The 21,830-nt window shown below is 38.8% G+C and overlaps 1 protein-coding gene across 3 annotated transcripts in view; it reads left to right on the forward strand.

Annotated features, from left to right (window-relative positions):
- LSAMP (limbic system associated membrane protein) overlaps positions 1-21,830 on the forward strand; it is a 647,096-nt gene that overhangs the window by 609,721 nt on the left and 15,545 nt on the right. Inside the window, exons 5-7 of one of the 3 annotated variants that reach the window (XM_050781918.1) lie at positions 2,772-2,892; positions 3,356-3,504; positions 10,687-10,722. In XM_050781918.1, coding sequence (XP_050637875.1) covers positions 2,772-2,892; positions 3,356-3,504; positions 10,687-10,722 — 306 coding nt within the window. Of the gene's footprint in view, positions 1-2,771; positions 2,893-3,355; positions 3,505-10,686; positions 15,647-21,830 lie in introns of those variants that run through there. The other 2 variants (XM_050781917.1, XM_050781919.1) reach the window with 2 other exon arrangements.

Here is a 21,830-nt window from a genome sequence, read left to right on the forward strand (position 1 = left end):
CAAACAGTGGTTAAATTTTATCTTACAAATTGGGAAATTGAACAAACAAAATTCATAAGCAAAATTATCTTCAGTCAATGTCAATGGGCCACTGTGCTACAGATGATGGAGTCATTGGCAGCTTAAGGACACAATACAGTGAAAAGAAATGAGGACTGGAAAGTAATGTATATTGAGTATTCTACTGCTGGTCGTCTATTTCTTTACTTATGAATCTTATCTCAGTGGATGGCGTTACCCAGATGCCCAAGCCAGAAATCACAGTGTTGCCTTTTCAACACTGCTTCTTTTCCTCACCCTTATGAAATCCTTTTCTAGTCTCATCAGTTCTGAGGCCTACTATCTCTCAGCCTTCAAATGTACTTCCCTGCCTTGGGTTCCACATTTTTTTTAGTTTTTGAGACAGAGTCTTGCTGTGTTGCCCAGGCTGGAGTGCAGTGGCTCAATCTCTGCTCACTGCAACCTCCATCTCCCGGGCTCAGGCAATTCTTGTGCTGTAGGTTCCCGAGTAGCTAGGACTACAGGTACACACCACCATACCCAGCTAGTTGTTTGTATTTTGGTAGAGATGGGGTTTTGCTATGTTGGCCAGGCTGGTCTCAAACTCCTGACCTCAAGTGATCCACCTGGTTGGGACTCCCAGAGTGCTAGGATTATAGGCATAAGCCATCATGCCCAGCCCTAACATTTTATAAGTGAGGAAACGGAAGCAATATGACTATGGGCAAAGTATTAAACTCTCAAATGAGGAAGAACAAGGAGGAACAGAGCCTGGATTTGAGCTCATGTCTACCAGACTTTAAATCCAAGCCCAGAACCTCTATTCTGTGTCCTTTATTAATATCTCCCCACAGCACCACTACTACTATTGCATTATCCTTTGAACTGATGTGCTCTAATGATCTATATAACCAATTTTAGAAGCTAGCTTCTTTTTTAAAAAGATAAAAAAGAAAAAGGCTCAAGCTGGTACAGATGTTTTCCCAGACCACAGATCTGTTTAAGAGTAGAGTCAAAATCAGACCTCAGATTTCCTCTTCTCGACTGCTAATTCTGGTTCTTAAACCATGGAATAGATAAATGAGTAATTGGGAAAGTTAGCAATTTAAGAGTTAAATTAGTTAAGGGTTTGAAAATACTCTTGGATCATAATGATGCCAACCACCCATTTGTAAAGAATGAGCAGTTTTAACTAGAACTGGGATAGTTTACAGTTGGAAAAGATGCTATAAATCATTAAAATAGGATCCCCTCATTTTATAGGTAATAAAACCAAGGCCCAGAAAGAAAATGTATGATGGGAAGTCCAAACAGCCAAACTCAAACTAAATCCCAGGACTCCTAGTTTCCAATCCAGGTTTCGTTTTACGACAGCATCTTCCCATTTAGTGCGTATACGGAAATAAGGCAGTAAGTCTAAAGCAAAACAATACCAGCAGCAGTAAAACAACAAAACCCCATTTAGCATGCCTGTTTACATACAAGTGTTTATTCAAATGAGCTCTAACTCTGACAGTGATTTAAAAATGTCTAAGCTTATGGAAAAGTAAAATCAAGAAGGAAATTGAAGACAAATCAGATGCTTTCTCGTACACTCTTTTAAACTCAGAGAATTACAGTCTTCTATAGGTAGAAAACTTAGGCAATAGTTTTTTAGCATTAAAAAAAATCAGAAATAAGGAAGATAGACCAGGTGCCAAAGGGCAGGGTTTAAATGAGTTTACCCACTAACGTTCACTTTACTAATTTTCCTAAATGAGCTTTTTCCTCTACAGAGTCTAAACAGAGTGTCTGGGTCTGTTTTCCCCATGTGTACATAGCCAAGTTGCCATTTTCTAGCAAACAACCTTTGGATAGGAAAGGCCTCTCCTTGAAGGTCCATAACCTGCACAAACACAGCATCATCCGGTGCAGGAGGCTGAGTCTACAATCCTAACACAGTCAAGTGGACATGCAAACACTCTTTCCATCCATGTAGGTCTGTTTGAATGAGTCATGGAAAATTAGAGTGTCAAATGTGTTTCCCAGCTGATTTAAAGCCTGTGATAGTTTTGTAGGCCCATTCCTGGGCATAAAAATCAAGGGCCCAACTGCCAGAGAGAATAGAAGGCTGATATAGCAGTAAGTCTTCTATGTACCAGGATAGGCTTTAAACCATACCCCCACACATAAAAGCTAAATTTACCTGGGTTGTGATGATAAGGGAACACATTAAAGAAAAGAAGGTAATCACCTAATATTAGTTTTGTTTGTTTGTTTGTTTGTGAATCCTGCAACAGTATCAGACCAAACTTGCGTTGGAAAGGCTTTAGCTGGCTATTATTTTCATCAGACTCCTCAAGGCCATCTTAAACTATAATGACAAGAAGAAAAAGAAAAAATGGTCAAACTATATGTTGAGATTCCTAAGTCCTTTGGTATCATTGCTTCATTTATAAAAAGAAGCTATACAAATATTTATAATCTATAATTGTATACCATGACCTATTGGAGGAGGGATAAAGAAATTCTAGATTCCATTTCCATAAAACCCTGCTAAGTGTCTCATTTAAGTAAACCAAGTCTATGTTTTCATTAATTATCTCTTATTTTTATTTAGTTTTTTGGTGATCAACCCCATTCAGCTGATCATATAATTCATACAAATGGAGCTTTAAGATGGCTCCCTTCCTGCCTCTCTCTAATCAGATTTTCCTTCTTCATTCCTTCCTGAATAGAAATTATAAGCACCCCGACCCTCATATAAACTTGTGTGCCTGTCCTTCCTACAGATCCTCCCACTATCACAGAATCCAAGAGCAATGAAGCCACTACAGGAAGACAAGCTTCACTCAAATGTGAGGCCTCGGCAGTGCCTGCACCTGACTTTGAGTGGTACCGGGATGACACTAGGTATGTGCCAAACCTACCATCCCCCGTGACTCCACTGCATGGGCCTGGGGACACCGGAAGCCCCACAACAAAGCCAAAGCCAAGCCAGTTGTAATTGTGTAGAACTATATTCTCACACTCTTCCTTTTTAATATCTCTTACCAAATTCTTTGGGGCCTGTAGCTCTTAAGCTGAAGCCCAAAAGCAGTCAGGTAAAATATAAAAACAGTTCAACGGGTAGCTTTCACCTACATGTCTTTCTTGCCTATAACAGAAACTCAAACCCATTCCCTAGTTTTCTCTGTTGATGGACATAGATTCTGATAATATGGCATTGCACAATCAAAATAGGAATTGGGCATGGAACCACAAATCCTAGCTACTTCCTTTCTCTCCTTTTCCTGCAGTGTCAGGATGGGGAAAAATTCCTAAGCTAAAACCTTCACCAGTGTTCCTTTCTATTCTTCTGTTTTTGAACTCTTAGGATAAATAGTGCCAATGGTCTTGAGATTAAGAGCACGGAGGGCCAGTCTTCCCTGACGGTGACCAATGTCACTGAGGAGCACTATGGCAACTACACCTGCGTGGCTGCCAACAAGCTGGGGGTCACCAATGCCAGCCTAGTCCTTTTCAGTAAGTATGCCAAAGCAGGGCCCAACTTGGTGGAATTAAATTGACTTTTCACATGAAAAACGTGAAAACCATTCCCTTATCTATTAAAGGTTCCCTTAAACACAAATAAGGATCTATGCACTGAAACAAAAATGCAAGGTTCTCAGTCCCTGTGCATAGGAGAGATTTACAAATGGAGCAACTTCTCTCTATAGTCTTTCTTACTTCTGATAACGGCCTTGTTGTTTGTTTTCCTTAGTTTTTGTTTTTTTGTTTTGTTTTGTTTTTTCCTGGTTAAGCTGAAATAATATTCAGAGAACACAAGTCTCTTTGGCAGTGGTCCTTTAAGAAGCAGAGGTGATGTAAAAGCCTGGAAATGGATAACAGTGTGTGTGTGTGTGTGTGTGTGTGTGTGTGTGTGTGTGTGTGTGTGTGTGTTCTGAATGCAGTGATAAGAGTGATTGAGGAAGAAATATTCAGTGAGAATAGATAAGGTGCTGAGAGAAGGGAGAGGCTGGAAAAAGAAAGTACATTTTTAACAACACAAGAGGAAGGGTGGAATAAATGATTCAAACGTAAAATCTAAAGGAGGAAAAATGGTTGCAGAAAGTTTTCTGTATGACAGTAAGAGACATTACTTTTCTGATATATTTTTGGAACAGAGATGGAATGGTAGGAAACAGGAACATTTCTGAAGACCAGAGAAGATCCTGAAAGTAGACCAAGGAGGGCGCAGTCATTCTAAAGTCACTGATGTTAATAGGAGACCCCACCTTGGAGTCCTGCTCTTTAGCAGCAAGTTAGAGTCAAGTCTCCCACTCCCAGCTTTGCTGGGCAGGTGACTATGAGCACAGAAGAAGACACCCTCTGAGAAACAGGAGGAGGCTAAATGGAGTCTCAAGAAAATGATAACGTTTGGAATAGAGACACATTTATCAGAATAAGCAAAACAAATCAAAAAGTTAGCTCATGATGAATCAGAAAGTTCATTTGGACTTAAGGGAAAAGTCCAAAAAAAGTACTGTTATTATTTTGGAATAACAAACCACTAAGTTGTTTTTTTTTCCTGCACAGATTCTATTGGAAAAACTGGAAATATTATGACCAGAAGAAATCTTTCTATCTTGCTATATTCCATTTAGATGAGCCTTCGAGAAAAAAAAATATTTTTAGGAAAAAATCAACTTAAGTGAGAGTTCTCTTGAAATGTAGTGTTAAAGCCATTTTAAAACCGTTTAAGATTAAACTCCATTTATAAAAGCAACAACCACAAATGACTCTAACTTTGGCCTTTAGTTTCTCATTCATAACCCTCATTGACTTCAGTCTGTGACAGTTTGATGAGATACAGTTATACAAATGCTGCCTCCACACGAAGTTTAAAATTCACAACATGTTTACTTGTCTCCAAAGAGCAAACATCAGTATTCTTTGCCGCAACTAGAGACATCAATATCCCTAAGACATTTGAGAATATACTTCTTAAGAACTGTAGTTACCTGATTCATTCCTAACGTTAAGGATTCCATAAATGGTAGCCGGGGGAAAACAGCCTCAACTGGGAATTTAAGATTTACCAAATCTAAGTTGACCTGGCTAGGTAGAACAACATACACTTAAAAACTTAAAAAGAAGGTTGTTTAGAGATTAGTGAAGAGAAGGTAGAACAACTGGATGAGTTACAGAAAGCGAGCAATTATACATTTGCATTAAAGTATATTTTCTTTCTATTTAACCTAGACTAAGAACTATGCTAATGATATATTTCAAATAATAAATAAAATATCGCCTATAGCCTGAGAGAGAGGAAAGGGAAAGAGGCTGGAAGGATGGAATACTTGAGGGAGGAGGGAAAGTGAGCATAGACTAGGTCAAAGGCAATGAGATCCTGCTAGAGTTCATGAAAGGTAACATCAAGCCCTACAATACCAATGCCCTTAACCCAGTAAAATTGAGAAATGTCAAAAATCTTACAGAGTTTCTGTTTGTAAGCTGAAAATCAGGGAATAATCAGACAAGTGTATCCTATCACACTGCCCTTTATGATTTAGTAGAAGTCACCCTCCATTATACATTTGAGGATTTTGTGGTGCAGTGATTAATGATGTAGTACTTCCTGGTGGTCCCTCATAGGCACTACCATAGTTGTGTCTTTGGCAGCATGCAGAGGCACCACATGCATCAGCATTTGGTTTAGAATGGATGTCCCACTTTTACGGGAAAGTTAGGAGGTATAATCCTTACTGAAAAATAGAATATGAAAGATCATTAGGCTTTGAGGTAAAAAGGAACTATTCGAATTGCAGAATATTGTCAAATCTATTGCACTATTTCTTAGATCCAAGGCCTAAGAACAAACATTTTGGGGGAGAAGCTCTCCTTCTTTTGTAGCAGGACTGGCAGTCCCTCCACCCACCCACCCACCCACCACCAGTTAGTTTTGGGAGGTCCATTGTTACAACCTGCATAGTTAGAACCTTATATTTCACAGAGTTCTAAAAGAAAAGAAAGAAAAAGAGAGGGAGGGAGAAAAAAGAAAGGAAAGATGGAAGGAAGGAAGGAAGGGAGGGAGGGAGGGAGGGAGGGAGGGAAGGGAAAAAAATAACAGTACATGTGTGGGTCAATTGTCTGCTACTTACGTTCAAATAAATGGGATTAATGGGGAAAGGAAGACACTGCGAGTGTCAGCAGAGGTAATTTTCCACAGAACAGAGTCAGGAGGGGAGAAACGCTCGGGGGCAGGTGTCTGTGGCCACAACCCTGATGGAAACACTGTGTGGGCAGCGGGGTGCTCTGCTGACCAAGCCAGTCCAGAGAATAACAGGCAGCTGGTGAGCCTCTGCCAGCCAGCGGCAGCAGCAGGTAGAGACCCAGAGCCAGAGCCCCTGAAGAGTTAGCGATTATTCATCTTCATTGGTGTGTCAGCGCATTTTCAGCCGTATCCACAACAGTGATGAGCTGACTTTTCACACAGTGTCAACTTGCGGTCACATGCATACATATACTTCCCCACTCTCTATTCAAATACTGATCTCCAGAGGGGTCAAAGTCATGGAATGAGAGTGTAAGAATACATTGCATTCATAGTAATTTTTCCCCAAGCTGGTGGAAGCATTCCTTTCTCATTCATCTAGTTCTCCACACATTCTAGCACTGTGTCTGTCAAAGATCCACACTACCTCAGTCGGTATAACCAAGTAATGCCCTGTATATCTTTTTCTTCATCCTTGGGCTAAGCATTACCTTATCTAACATTTTGAATACATTAATCCAATGGCACAATGTATGGACAAGGATTCGGCTCCCTAGTCTTTGTCAGACAGGGGGATATGCATGACATGGATGAAAACTTGGACTTCAAGTGATGCCAAGACAAGTTCCATCATCTGCATAAGTAACTCAACAGACTGTGTTTCCACACTGATAACTAAAATTCACCCACAAAGGTGATAGGTGTATCTTGTTTCATGCTCTTGTTGAGTTAGAATTAAAATAACCGACATGAAGGAAGAAAGGGTGATGGGTGATAATTTAAATGTTGTCACTTCTTATTAAGTGAGTGCAATGTACTCTGCAGTATGCACTGTGCTAAATGTTTCACATGCATGATCTGATTTTTAAAAATTATATTTTTGTGTCAGAAACGGGTCTTGCTATGTTGCCCAGGCTGGAGTGCAGTGGCTATTCATAGGCACGATTCCACTGCTGATGAGCATAGGAGTTTTGATCTGCTGCATTTCTGACTTGGGCCAGTTCGACCCTCCTTAAGCAACCTGTTGGTCCCCGACTTCTGGGAGGCCACCTTGTGAAATTTAGTGCAGACACCCAATCAGCATAGCACACTACAGCCCAGAACTCCTGAGCTAAAGCAATCTTCCCACTTCAGCCTCCTGAGCAGCTAGGACTACAGGCACGCATCACAACAACCCTACTATGTACTTGTGTTTCTCCATTACATAGAAAAGTTAAGTGACCAGTGCAACTAAGTAAGGCTGAGCTTGAGATTTAAATTCAGGTAGTCTATTTCGAGAGTCCAGGCCCTAAATCAACACATTATCTGCATTAGTGTATGTGGGCATAAATACTAGGAGATATATCTTGTAAGTTAGGAGGTGAGCAGAATCTATTTGTTTTTCTCCTTTTTTCACTCAACGAGGTCTTTCCACTGTCTTTATACTGCTCCATCCCTTCCCACCCAAGGGCACTGCTTGTGTTGCCTCCCACTTCCGTTTTCATTAACCCCCAGTAGCCTGCTACCACCAGGTAAGTTCGATGATTGGCTTCTCTTTGGCATGTTGACGTTCTCAGTGAATATTCCAGCCTAGTAGTCAGCGTTTGGTCTAGGAGGAGAATAAGGAGGAGAATTTTCCCACACATTAAAGAACAATCCCACTGATTGATTACCTTGTGCCTTAGAGAAATGCATGGATTATAAAGGTCTTTTGAGGCTTTTGAGTACAAAAGAATAAAAATACAAAAAAAAAAAAAAAATCTACACTGGGCTTTGCTGCATCCATGTGTAGGAGGTGTTTTTAATTTTCTTTTTAAACTTTAAAATATCATTAAGTTGTAAAGCTGTAGTTGACTACATTTCAAGTACTACCAGAGTAATCCAGCCCTAGAGGGTGTCTTTATAATGAGGGCCTCCCCGTTTTCTTTAAAAAGTATTTTGTTATCGGAAAGACTTGCTGTTTAAACATACAGCATTTGATGATACCAGTCAAGACTTGGCAAAGCCTAGGCCAAGCACAGTGGCTCGAGCCCGTAATCCCAGCTGAGGCTGAGGGGGGTGGATTTCTTGAGTTCAGGAGTTCGAGACCAGCCTGGGCAACATGGCAAAACCCCATCTCTACCAAAAATACAAAAAATTATCCAGGTATGGTGGCGTGCACCCGTGGTCCCACCTACTCAGGAGGCTGAAGTGGGGGGATTGCTTGAGCCTGGGAGGCAGAAGGCAGTGAGCCAAGATCAGGCCACTGCACTCTAACCTGGTTAACAGAGTGAAGATTTGGCAAAGCATTTTAACCAGCTACTTTAAGATGCCACACAATAAAACAGCTTGAGCTGCTATTTACCGACATGTAGTTTGAAACACTAGATGCAAACTCCTTAAATGAGTTCTCTGTGGATACATTTCTCCTCCCCTCACCCACCCACTTAGCAGGTAAGAAACCAAAGCTCAGAGTTAAGAGACCTTGCTAAGAGCCATATCATATAGTACTAGGGCCAACCTTATAGTTCTATTCCCACTATCTCCCAATCAGCTGCTAAGCATGTTATCCTCCTCAAGTAGCAGCAGACAAAGGAGAAGTGCATAGCACCAAGGGTTCTGCCCACCCTTAGTTTTGAAAATCAAAAGTTGGAAAATTTCTTTTTCCTTATAAAGTGGTATTTACTTCACATTACACTCTTACAGGATCCTGCAAACTCTAGCATGAAGTATAAAACAGCAGCAGAAAAATGCGCAAAGAATAAGAATGAAAATTGGGAAAGAGAAGCATCTAAGGAAAGATACGTGAATAGGATGGAATTAAGAGAATGAGAATAACTAATGGGGCGTGATAAGCCTAAGACGATGATAACAAGGTGGAGCTAAGACGGTGATAATAAGCTGAGAAGCAGTTGAAAGGCACTGAAAGGAGGGTGGGTGAGATGGTTTAGCAATATAAATGGTCATGTGGAAATAAGGGCAGAGTGCATTTACCCAGCTGTGAACAGCATGATGAGAAAATATTAAATGGAGTCATTTAAACAGTCTGAATAATAATAGTAATAATAAAAATAAAATTCAGTAGAAAGAGTATAATATGGGACAGTGGTCTCCAACTGCTACATAAATGCTAAAAGCAGTTTAGCTATTTATTTGCAAAGCTGGAAACTTAATACCAAATAACCAGTGGAGGCTTAAACCATTTTTCTACTTGACACTTGTGTAACTAACATACAATTGTTAGTTGTTGCTGTTGACCTGCTTCATCTTAGTGGACTTAGGGAACTTTCATATTTAAGTGACAACTTCAGCCAAGTTAGAGAAAAGCTGACTCTGCAAGGAGACTGAGTTTTCTCAGTGTCCAGATGTATCCAGTGCCCAAAGTCCAGGTAAAATCTACTATTTTTAAGCATATGGCACAAGATGATAGGCTATCAGATTTGAATATGCACATATGCTTTTCTCATTGTGGTTTTGATTTTTGTTGATTTTCATTTTCCATTAGTCTTTATTTAATCAAGCTGCTAGGAGAAACACAGAAAAGTGTGTGATAATTATGTTACACTATCACATAATTTTGGAGTTAGCAAACAATACATCCTATCCCTAATATTCCATTCTATATTTCTGAAAGAGCCTCAGAAAAGGATTTAAGCTTAGGTCTTTCATGAGATAAATGAAGGCCACCCTAAATTCTGAACTCTGTCAGTACATTCTATTTATGGTCAGTAGCTTATGTATGGGACTATCAGATACTTTTAAGCTAAGACCTCAGTGTTCAAAAGAAAAGTACTTCTTATTATACTCAACAGGATGTATCACCAAGCAAATTTGATTGGTTGAACAAATTTCAGGTAAGATTGTATTATAAAAAGAGAGGGAATTAAGGAATAGACTAAAAATAAAATTATATCATGCTAAGAAATGTATTACCTTGACATTACTCCTATACTGGTATCAGTAATGTGGAAGTAAAAACCTGAGGGAAATGTTGAGCTAACATTGCCCACAGTAAGTTCTTCAAATGCTTGGCTAAAACTGATGTCAACTATAGGGCTTAGAGAGAGGAAAGAAATCTGTAGCTGACACACGTTCATGTCATGAGCTAAAGAGACGAGAACCAAGACCAAGATGTATCACCTGAATTTGATCACGATTATAAACCCACCCTCAACTTCAACTCTCTAAAAGATCTAAAATCTTGATGGTGGGTTTTTTCCAGTAGGATTCTGTATGTAGGGTTGCCACAATCTGATGTTGTCCTCCTACACTAGCTAAAATTTTTAAATGCTCTGCATTTTTAATTTTGTTAATAAATTTCTTTGATAGTTTAATGTTAATAGGAAGTACAGAGAAATGTTTTATGAGAGATATGATCCTGTAAGCATGGAAATTCGTCTGTTGTATAATTGTTTGAATAACTAAACATGAGAAAAAATATATATATATAATATTTAAAATCTCCATGATGATTACTATTTTTTCCCCTTTAGAACGTGTTTTACCCACAATCCCCCACCCCATTCAAGGTCAGTATGATTTTTATCACTGTAGCTCTCTTCCTGGGTCATTCTCCATCGTCTTTAACATGCAAAACACACAAAGGGGGGAAAACACATTCATAAAATTCACATACAGTGTAAATCATTTTTTTCCCTTAAACCTTTTTAGAAAAGCCAATTAGTTGCTTCCAACACCAGTTGAATAGGCATGGAAAAAGACTATTACCCGACTCATCTTCAAACTCTGACTCATCTTCAAACGGGTCAGTAGCTGTGAAGGCAATGCTAAACTTAGCAAGCAATTTTTTCCTACAGTCAATATTTATTACAAGTAAACAGGAACTCACCTATTTGGGACACAGCCAGTTAAATTCTGTAGCCACAAAAATACCAGTTCTCTGACTAACCACCCTCATGGTTGAAAGTCTATACAATCCAAATCTGAAGTCATTGGTATTACTTATAAAAATTAATGTATATGCTGCTAAAGGTTAACCAACTCAACCGGATTATAACAAAGATGTTATCTTATCTTAAAATCATGGCCAATTCATGGGTTTTTTCCTGTCCTTTTAAATATACCTGTCTTAGAAAACACAAATGAAAAAACAAGATAATCATTCTGAATTCCTTTTCATAAACTTTCTATGCACTTAAATTAAATTTTGCCTCCTGCATCATATTTAGATGCAAGGTGCAGGCACAACTTTCTAGCTTAAGGCTATTTAAAGGGAAATTGGCAAATAAAATTAAAACAATATAAAAAATCTGAAATGAAACCAACCTACCATTGAAATTAAATTCCAGAAAAGTGATTTGCAAATAGCACTCAAAGACCTGAGAAAAAACAGAAACTAGGCCATGCGGGGCCTAGCGTGGAAAAAATAAATCCAATTAAGCAAGATTATCATACACACTATAAAGGCAATGTGCTCAGAATTAAAGGTAGAAGGCTGCTGTTTTATAAGTTTGAAGATGAATCATGTTTCATTAACATTTGTCCAAACTATAAATTCTTGCAAACTTGTGTGTAGATATTCAGTGTCAATAATGCAATGTTTTGCATGTATATGCATTCACATATGCAAATGTATTTTAATTACTTTTGAGCTAAGGATTGCAAGGTTTCAAGGATCAACAAGACAGCTTAATAAGGGTTATTATCAAATTTTTAAAAGAGGACAAACTATTTTTAGTGTGAAAGCTTAGAACTGTTGAATTAAAAAAAAACAAAAAAAAAACAAAAAAACTTCCCTAAAACAATGAAATCTGTTTCTAATCCCAGCCACTAAAAATAAGACTGTTAAAATGTGCCTGTTTGTTAGACTCGACATGATACTTACTGTTAATGGAAAATATCCCATTTTGAATTCCTGACATGCCACAATTATTTTAACACATTTATGTTCTAGTGTTGCTGCAGAGATTGACACCACTTTATCATGTTGCCATCTTGCAAATGTCCTGATATGAAAAACACACACATATGCATTTGTACCATTGGATAGCATTTTCAAAGAAGTCATGCCCCATCTGAGATGAGCTTTGTATAGTATCACTGTGACTCTAGTTATCCTTTGTGAGAGCAGTTCTGCAGCCACCAACTCAAATATTTATCTGATCACGCATTATGATATATGTAACTTTAAACAAAGTGAAGCCAGACACCGTTCACAAAGGGCAGCTGTCAGATACTGAAAAACAGTCTGGACTAGGGATGGAGCACGAGGGATTTTGTTGAACTTCATGTTTCCCACAAACTGAACTGTTGATTGGAGAATGACCCTAGTTTGATTTTACATTGTAGGTAGACTGTAGTTAGCTTTCTTAGATCCAATAGTTTTTAGAGAATATAGTTTATCTTATACTAATACTTTGGTCCTCTGCTAGTGGAAATTGAAAAGCTGTTCATTAAGACTTGGGATGGCTGGTGTGAGAGTTTGCTATACAAAGATAGTCCCCTCTTAAGTTTTCTGTTCTTTACAAGGACTTTAACTTCCTAGGGATTGAATCACTGTTCTTCTCGTCTTTCCAATCGAGGTTAACCCAAGTGAAATGCAGCTTCCCATTGAAAGAAATACTAACAATAGGATGCTTCAGCCTTTTTATGGTGCCAATTAAGTACCCAAATATCTATGAGAAGCATGCCTCACTGTGGTCATAGCTATAATGCAAGGTATCTTCATTTAATTGAATATCATATATTGTCACCATCTTTGTGAACTCTTAAATTTCATTCCTAAAATATCAATTGTCTCTTAGAAATTGGTTGATGTAAAATAGCCTAAAATTTTTAAGACAATTAATTTCCTTAAGGTGTGTTGAAAGTGGGTGTTTCAAAAGTTACAAAGATTTTTTTCTGCCTTCCCATTATAAAAAGGAGAACTTTCTTTCCTAATTTCCAACCTCACAAAGATATATGTTTCATTTCAGCTGCTTTATTGTTGATATCTCTCATTGGAGGATCTTCCCTCCTATCCCCACTCTACATGGCTCATCAAGCTGACTGGGGATGCACAGCAGAGTCGCAGCAGGAATGCAGTCCTAAACCCCTTCAAGCTGTGATTAAACAAAAACAAGGCTCAATAAATCAAATGCATTTCCCTTGGGTTTCCTTCATCATATTGCTTGATTTTCTGCAGTGATAATAATAATACTGGAATTCCACCAGCGGGTAATTTACATTGGCTGTGGCCAATCAGAAATTTCCGAATGTCCTTCCCCCATCTGCCAAAAACAAAACAAAATATAAAACCAGTTGCTTCCCTGCTCCTTCGTTTAAAACATGTAAATAAAATAGTGTTTTATCCTTGATCTGTTTCTGATAGGTGTTTTCTTCCATTAATTTTAATTTAGCTTTATTCTGAAATGAGTCCTGAATTGCATAAATTTGCATAAATACCTCCGACTATATTGCTGCAGAAAATCCACTGAATTGCAAAATGAGGAAAGAGTCAGCTCTCAATGTCTGGGGGAACTTTTCTCACTTTGTGAGGTTCACATTGTTTCCTGAGGTTTCTGGGTACGAACAATGATAACATTTCTCCCCATCAGTTTACTTGTGCCTAGCTCTTCTTCATAATGGAAGTGCACCCAGAGACAATCTCACATTGAGGACCATAGGTTCAGAATGAAGTGTTGAAACCGCCTCAGAAAATTAAAAAGAAGTGAAACAAGGGGCAAGGACAAGGGCAAACAACCTTTTTGTTTATGTAACTCTCAAGCGAAAAATTCCCTTGAGCGTGGGGCTCTCTGGACTCAATCAGCCTATCCCTTTCTGATCACTGCCACTTTGAAACAAAACAAAACAAATTCTGGAATGTGTCTCACTTGTTTGCCTCCCATCTGATTATTTCTCCCAAGTGAACAGCCTTTCCATTCACTAACCCCGTGTGGCAAGTGGGCTTGGGAAATGTTGAGATTATCTTCCAGGTTCAGGCATGGCACCGGGTTTGTTCACAGCTGCTTGCCATTCCATCCCTGTTTTTCCATTGATAAAATGCATTGCACATGGCTGGGTTTGCATGATTAATACAGCTGTCCAAAGCTTTTTCAGAAAACAAAACAAACCCCCCCTCCAAAAATTAAAGTTTCAAAAGAAATTAAAATCCAAATCACAAACAAGCGAGGCTTGCAGAAATCTGAAGTTGGCCTGGCATGTCTTCTCCCTAAGGGAGACTGATGTTCCTACAGGCAGGCCTGGCATCAGAACAGCTATATCCTAGCTACAGTCAGAGGAGTGGGTACACCCGCCCTCACCTGGCATTCCCAGTAATAGGTTCTTGAAATCAAATTCCAAAATGATGAAAGGTAAAATGGGAGAAAAATTTTGAACATATCCCATGCTGTGAAGATCACTGAATAATTTCCAGTTTCATTTATTTTCTGTAGAATACCATCCTTAATATTAAAAAGAAAAAGCTTCTTTTCAGCTCCTTAATACAACAGTATTTTTCTTTGTTTAATAATGGTAGTAATAATAATAATAACAATAGTTAATATACATAATGGCCTTCTAATGTACCATTAGAGTTTTAAGGGCTTTTGCCTATATTAACTCCCAAAACCCTGAGAAAGAGACGTGCAACTTTCTCCTACACTTTTTAATGATCAAAGGACACCTAAATTTCAACCTACCCCTTATTGCACCCAGGCACATAAACAAATCTATAGTATATTAATAATCACCCTTATGTATACTTTCATGTTCATTATGTATGCATCTTTCCAATGAATTTTAAATGTTCATGTAATTTGTTTTATGTATTACAATGCTTATAACACTCAGTTACTTTGTCTACACAGTTTTACAAAATCTATTTTCAAATATGCTTAGCACAGTGAGCACACACTTATGCCCAACTTACACAGATTTATATGAAAGCATTCATCTTTTAAAAACATGAGCAGAGCTATCTGGCATCGGCACATCTAATTTCACACACTTATTCAGGTTGATTTACATATACACCTCTATTAATCATGGATAATTACTAGCATTGTTCCTGTAATTCAGTGTTTCCAACTGTGAAATGGGAAAGAAATTATACTTTTCATGCCTACAAGCTCAAAGTGGTATTTTAAATAATATACAAAAGAGAGCTTCAAGTTCCTAGAAAGAAGGCATATTGAGTTTAAAATAATCATATTCGGATACACATGTCTCTTATAATTTTTAAAAGCACTGATATTGGCAGGTATAGTCATATCATATTGCATGGACATAAGCTAGATATAAGTTCAATGTGCTCTTATTATATTTTGATGTGTTATGGATTCTAAGGATTTCTGAAATCCCCACACTGCTAAAGTTTTAATGTAGAAGCATCCTAAGGCCAAATAAAAAATATTTTTCACTGTTTTCTTACCAATATCATAATATTACATTTAAGAAGAGCTGCAAAATTGCACAGTCCCTTGTTGTGTGGCACACACATAGACACACACTTTCAGTGGATGCCTTTTTTTTTTTTTTTTTTTTTTTTTTTTTTTTGAGGCGGAGTCTCGCTCTGTCGCCCAGGCTGGAGTGCAGTGGCTGGATCTCAGCTCACTGCAAGCTCCGCCTCCCGGGTTCACGCCATTCTCCTGCCTCAGCCTCCCGAGTAGCTGGGACTACAGGCGCCCGCCACCTTGCCCGGCTAGTTTTTTGTATTTTTTAGTAGAGACGGGGTTTCACCGTGTTACCCAGGATGGTCTCGATCTCCTGACCTCGTGATCCGCCTGTCTCGGCCTCCCAAAGTGCTGGGATTACAGGCTTGAGCCACCGCGCCCGGCACAGTGGATGCCCTTTATACATATTACCACATGACTGCCAAACCATCAGCCTAAAGGACCTGCCGTTTTTGCTGGTCAAGGGTATAAAGTATGCCCTAGGAAGGATTTCCCTTTTTAGATACTTCTCTCCTTCCCACTGGCTGGCAGAAACAAGGATTTTGTTTCTACAAATAGAATTTAGGCAGCCATGTCAGCACCAATTTACAACAAAATGATTGGCTCTGATTAATACACATGAAAATTATTGAGTTGACCTTCATACCTCATTCCCTGGCTCCTTTATGGGAACAATAGTCTGATTTCCTTCTGATTTGCTTTAGTGGTTAGAGACTCAAGTGGGATAATTGTACCAATATTTCATGTGGAATCAATAGTTCACTCATCAATCCAATGATTTTGACACCGTGTAATAGGTGAGGTTTACTCCCCATTTCTATGTCTTATCTCCCCCACCTCTTTACTCTTCCTTCTACTCTGTTTCCTAAACTGTTGTTCTCTCCCCTGCTAAAAGTTTCTATCAAGAATAAATCCAAAATTTATTCACACCATTATTTAAATGTTCAACAAGAGCTTGGAAGTGTTATTTCTCTCAAAATTTACATTTAGCTTCAAGCTAAATGACTAAAAATCCTACAGAGTCAATTTAAAGATAGGAGAATGTTTAGTCCTAGAACTCCTTCCTAATACCTTTTCCTGCTTTTCGACTCTGGATCTGCCTGTACCAGTCAGCCTTTCCTGGTGATCTCCCTGTCCTTAATGCCTTCCTGTGCTATTTAGATGTCTAGAGCCAGCAGGGATTTGAAAATGAGTATTTAAAAAAAAAAAAAAAATCCAAGCTTCCACTAAATTTTAATTTGACAGAAATATTGCTCTTCTATGAGCTTTATAGAAAAAAAATATTTCAAAGTAACAGTTACATTTGGGGATTAGGTTTAAGTAATTGGCAGTCTTGTCTTTTTAATTAAAAGGAATAAAGCTGCCTAAGAGGAGCTCAATGAGATTTGCAGCAGAAAAAGTTGGCATGCTGCCCCAAAGGGTGAGAAGACCAGGATCTTGATGGACAGAAAACTGACATAGGCTCCTCTGGTCTTCAGAGTGCATGGCGGCACTGCTTGCTCTTGAGTCTGCCTCACGTGCCAGTTAACATGAGCATAGCAGTCAACTGTGAGAAATATTGCTGTGTGTAGACAGGAAGGAAGTCCTTCCCTTGGGAACTAAGTTCTGGGTACAGAGACTCTATGGAGCGAGAGTCTTTTTTAAAAAGTGATAGTACATAGAGGAAACAAACAAAAAAAAACAGCAAAAAAACTCCTCTAAGAATTAAATCATCGGCCGGGCGCGGTGGCTCAAGCCTGTAATCCCAGCACTTTGGGAGGCCGAGACGGGCGGATCACGAGGTCAGGAGATCGAGACCATCCTGGCTAACACGGTGAAACCCCGTCTCTACTAAAAAATACAAAAAACTAGCCGGGCGAGGTGGCGGGCGCCTGTAGTCCCAGCTACTCGGGAGGCTGAGGCAGGAGAATGGCATAAACCCGGGAGGCGGAGCTTGCAGTGAGCTGAGATCCAGCCACTGCACTCCAGCCCGGGCGACAGAGCGAGACTCTGTCTCAAAAAAAAAAAAAAAAGAATTAAATCATCAAGATAGTCCCAGCCCCTGAAAAATGTCTTATCATAACCCAAAAAGTATAAACCTTAATTTTAATCTGTTCCTTGGCTCCTTTCTCTACATTTTCCACCGTATTTACCAGGCATTACCTATGCATGTTCTCTTTGACGTCTTTCAAACAAAACCAAAGAAAATGTTTTGATAGTATTGACATTCACTTCTAAACACTGATTACTAGCCATGCAAGCACCACTAGGCCATTATCCCATCTATCTGGAGAAAGCATCAACTTCTGAAGAGGCAAGATACAAATTAAGCTTAGTAACAATTTCCCTTATACAGTCATTCCAGCCTCATGATATTCTTTCATCATCACAAGTTATTTGTAGCTCTTAAACTAAACAAGCACCTTTATGGGGAAAAAAAAATCAGTGTAAGACATCCCACCTTACACCTCCCCTTGTATACTGCTGTGAAGAAACACACCTGCCAAGTAAGAACACAGCATGGCATAATGAGTTTGGAATTCCAATTTAAGGTTTTCCTACGTACTGAGATGTATGGTGGGAGTAGGCAGACTACTCACTAGGACTCCACAGAGAATGTCAGCTTATATCCACCACAGATCAGTGGGGGAGAGACCTTACAAGTCATTTATCATGCTTCCTAATTGGACCCTGGGGAGCCAAGCACTGCCATAGTTTACTCTACAGTTTCGCTTATCACTGAGCTGATTGTAAAAGAAAATGCTTCCCACATGTCTGTAACACATATGTATGATTAGCACCCAGACATTACCACTAACATAGTATCTTTACTGTCAATGGCAGCTAATAGTTCATTCTACTTTTTATCTGCCCCATACTCGCAATAAAGATTCTGACTTAAGCACCCACCTTCTAAACCTCGGAATCTCAGCATGACTTTTTTTAACTGCCTAAAAAGCCTAAAAAGACATTTGGGGGCAATAGTAGCATCCTGTAGGAAAAAAAAAAAAAGCAGTAGAAGGTAGCCATACCTTGGCTGAGTGTCCATTCTGTTTACCATCCCATGCTCTGTAGCTCACACAGCAGCAAGCATTCCCAGCCATGTTTTATGTTGGAAACTTGCTTGGCCATTCTACAATGGTTTTTCAACTATACGTGTGGGTTTTGTATGAGTTGGAAGCTGGGGATGTTTGGAGAGCAGAAATAGCTAGAAACAAAACAAACCAAACAAAATTGAAACCAAGCAGTAACTTGCACTTCTCCGTTGAATTGCAAGCTACAGTAACTTGGGAAATGTGTTTTCTTTTTCTCCCTTGAGTTCCAGAACACAGGTAAGTTGATCGCTGACAGCTGTTAAGTGCAGCAGTGCTAAAAGAAAACAACAACAAAAAGACGGAATTATCCCATTCATTGGAGACACCGGTCTTCCGTTGGGGGATCAATCTTCCCATTCTAACTCATAAATAGTAGGATTTTTTGTTCTGTATTTAGAGGTACTCTCCACTTGCTCTTGCCTTTGCTTTGTAGAATTTCTTTTAGAGGTCACGTTTTCTTTTCATGACGATTTCTAATCATTAGGAGCACAAGAAAGAGGTTTCATTCTTGATAGGCAGTTAAAACTCATTTTTTGGCACAGATCAAGTTAACATAACATGCTTAATATCTTGATGACACCATTCATTTACTCAAAGAAATATCTTCGTATTTGCTCTGAGCTGGGTTTTGGGGATGACAAAGGAGAATGAAGCAGGTACAGCTTCTGCACTAAGAGGATTTACCGATCAAATGGAGAAGAAGCACTTAATGAACTAAGCAACCACAGTAAACTTTAAGTCGATGTAAAGATGACTATGAGGTGTTTGGGGAGAACAAACCAAGGCACATTAGCTAGTCTGGGCTGGTCAGGGAAGACTTCCGGGTCAAAGTGAAGTTTAAAAGACAGAAAGAGGAGAAGCGGGGGAAGAGAAGGACAACCCAGTACCTGCAAAGGTCCAGAATCCAGAAAGAACTTAACTCACAGGGATCCACTATAAAGCCTAATACATTTTTTAAATCTAGAAAAATAATAGTTTTTACCTAATAGTTTATTCTCTCTTGTGTCTGGCCTGTTTACAAAAAGAAATAAACATGATAAACCTAGTGGAGTTAAAGGTGAGGAATTTCTATAATAAACAACAATGTATGTACATTTCAGAATAGCTAGAATACTTCAAATATTTCTAGAAAAAAGAAAATGTAAATATTTAAGGTGATGGATATCCCAATTACCCTGATTTGATCTTTATACCTTATATGAATATATCAAGTTTTTTTAAAAAAAGATAATTTCTAGAAAAATACAAATAAAGATTAGAGATTGGGCATTTTCACCTGTATTGCACTCAGGACCAGGAAGAGCACTTGTGGGCTTAATTGTATAGACACAGATTGATATTATGTACTGTGTGGCAGGTAGCAGTATTTAGGTTAAGCTTTCTGGAGGATACTGACAGCCTGTTATCTAGCAGAATGTCTAGAGAAAACTTGCAGCCTTTCAGTAAGGAGGTTTGATGGTAGGTTTTTATTTTTAGTTGTAGAAATAGGTAGTAAGGAGTCATCAGTATTTTCAGAGAGTTGCACAAGAACCTGGTTATAATGTTATATTTGGAGTCACTGACATAGCAGGAGTTACAGATAACCAAACTTGTTATTGAAGCATTCTGGAACTGCAAGGAATAATGTTGCTGGAAGTAGTCCAAAGCAGAACTACATTTACCAAGTTCTGCACTGCGGTGGTTAGTGCAATAGAGGTAGGTCCAAGGGTGACTCAGAGCATACCAACATTTTTTAATCCCTTATCTCCTTATTTCCAGGAGCTTTAAAAACCCTGGGAAATCTCACAAACTCACTTGTTATCTTTGCATTCAAATTCTGCAGGCCAGTTACCTCGTTTCATGGTATTTGAATGGTTTTGATTTTAACACATACAAAATCAAAATGCATATTACATTGATTAAAGATGGTCTTGCATGCCTTAGGATTTTGAATGTAAAATGCATTCTAAAATAAATCAGAAATTCACAATTTGGGGCTGGAAAATAGAAAGTGAGGAGTAAGACCAGAAAGAGTGTAAATCTCTGGAGACCTATCCGAACCTGTAGTTTTACTCTTTCTTACCAAATCAGATACATGAAAGTACAAAAGGCTTTAGAGTATACATAAAGTTTATGTTTTTAAACACAAATAAGACATATATAATCTATTTTATGTTTCAACAACTAAGTAGAATAAACAACTGAGTAGATTTAGGTCCGGAAGCTAGTTCTTTTTTTTTTTTTTTTTTTTTTTTTTTTTTTTGAGACAGTGTCTCGCCCTGTCACCCAGACTGGAGTGCAATGACTCAATGGTGCAATCTCTGCTCACTGCAACCTCTGCCTCCTGGGTTCAAGCGATTCTCCTGCCTCAGCCTCCCGAGTAGCTGGGATTACAGGCGCCCGCCACCACGCCCAGCTAATTTTTTGTATCTTTAGTACAGACGGGTTTTCACCATGTTGGCCAGGCTGGTCTCGAACTCCTGACCTCGTGATCCGCACGCCTTGGCCTCCCAAAGTGCTGGGATTACAGGTGTGAGCTGCAGCAACTGGCCTGGAATATAGTTCTTTATTAAATGAGTTGGCTGGTCTCTTAATTACAAAGGTCAAAGGGCCAGGTTGCACCCATAGACAAGTGCCAAGGTGCGTTTTAGGCACAAGAGCAGAGAAACCTGTTTCTTCTTTATGACAGAAGCTGCATGTGTAGTCCTGAGTACCTCACTGACAGCTGATCCAAATAAATTTACTTCTGGGATTTCTAATCTTATACATATTTTCAGGTGGCATAGCCCAGAGAAACCCCTTGATTAAACTTAGCCTCTTTGGCATTCTGGAACATTTAATTCATTGATTATTAAACACTAAACCTCTCAGGCTAAATAAGAAACTTTCAAAATGTAAGAAAGCTGACTTAGTGCAAGAGACTTAAGAAAGTATTTTCTTTATGTTGAGAGTGTTTAGTGAGACTGCTCTATCTGTAACAATCCGTATCACCACTGAGCAAAGCCCATAATGGTTAAAGTCAAATCATATACCTATACTTACTTTATAGGACAATTACCCAGTATATCAAGCCTCTGGTCCGTAGGACCTCATCAACCTGGATGATAACTTTTTTTTATTGCATTGCCATTTCATACTGTTAAGACCATGTTGCTTTGGAAATTAGGACTCACCCATCTTAGCTTCTCTTTT

The sequence above is a fragment of the Macaca thibetana genome, chromosome 2, assembly GCF_024542745.1.
Source record: "Macaca thibetana thibetana isolate TM-01 chromosome 2, ASM2454274v1, whole genome shotgun sequence".
NCBI lineage: Eukaryota > Metazoa > Chordata > Mammalia > Primates > Cercopithecidae > Macaca > Macaca thibetana.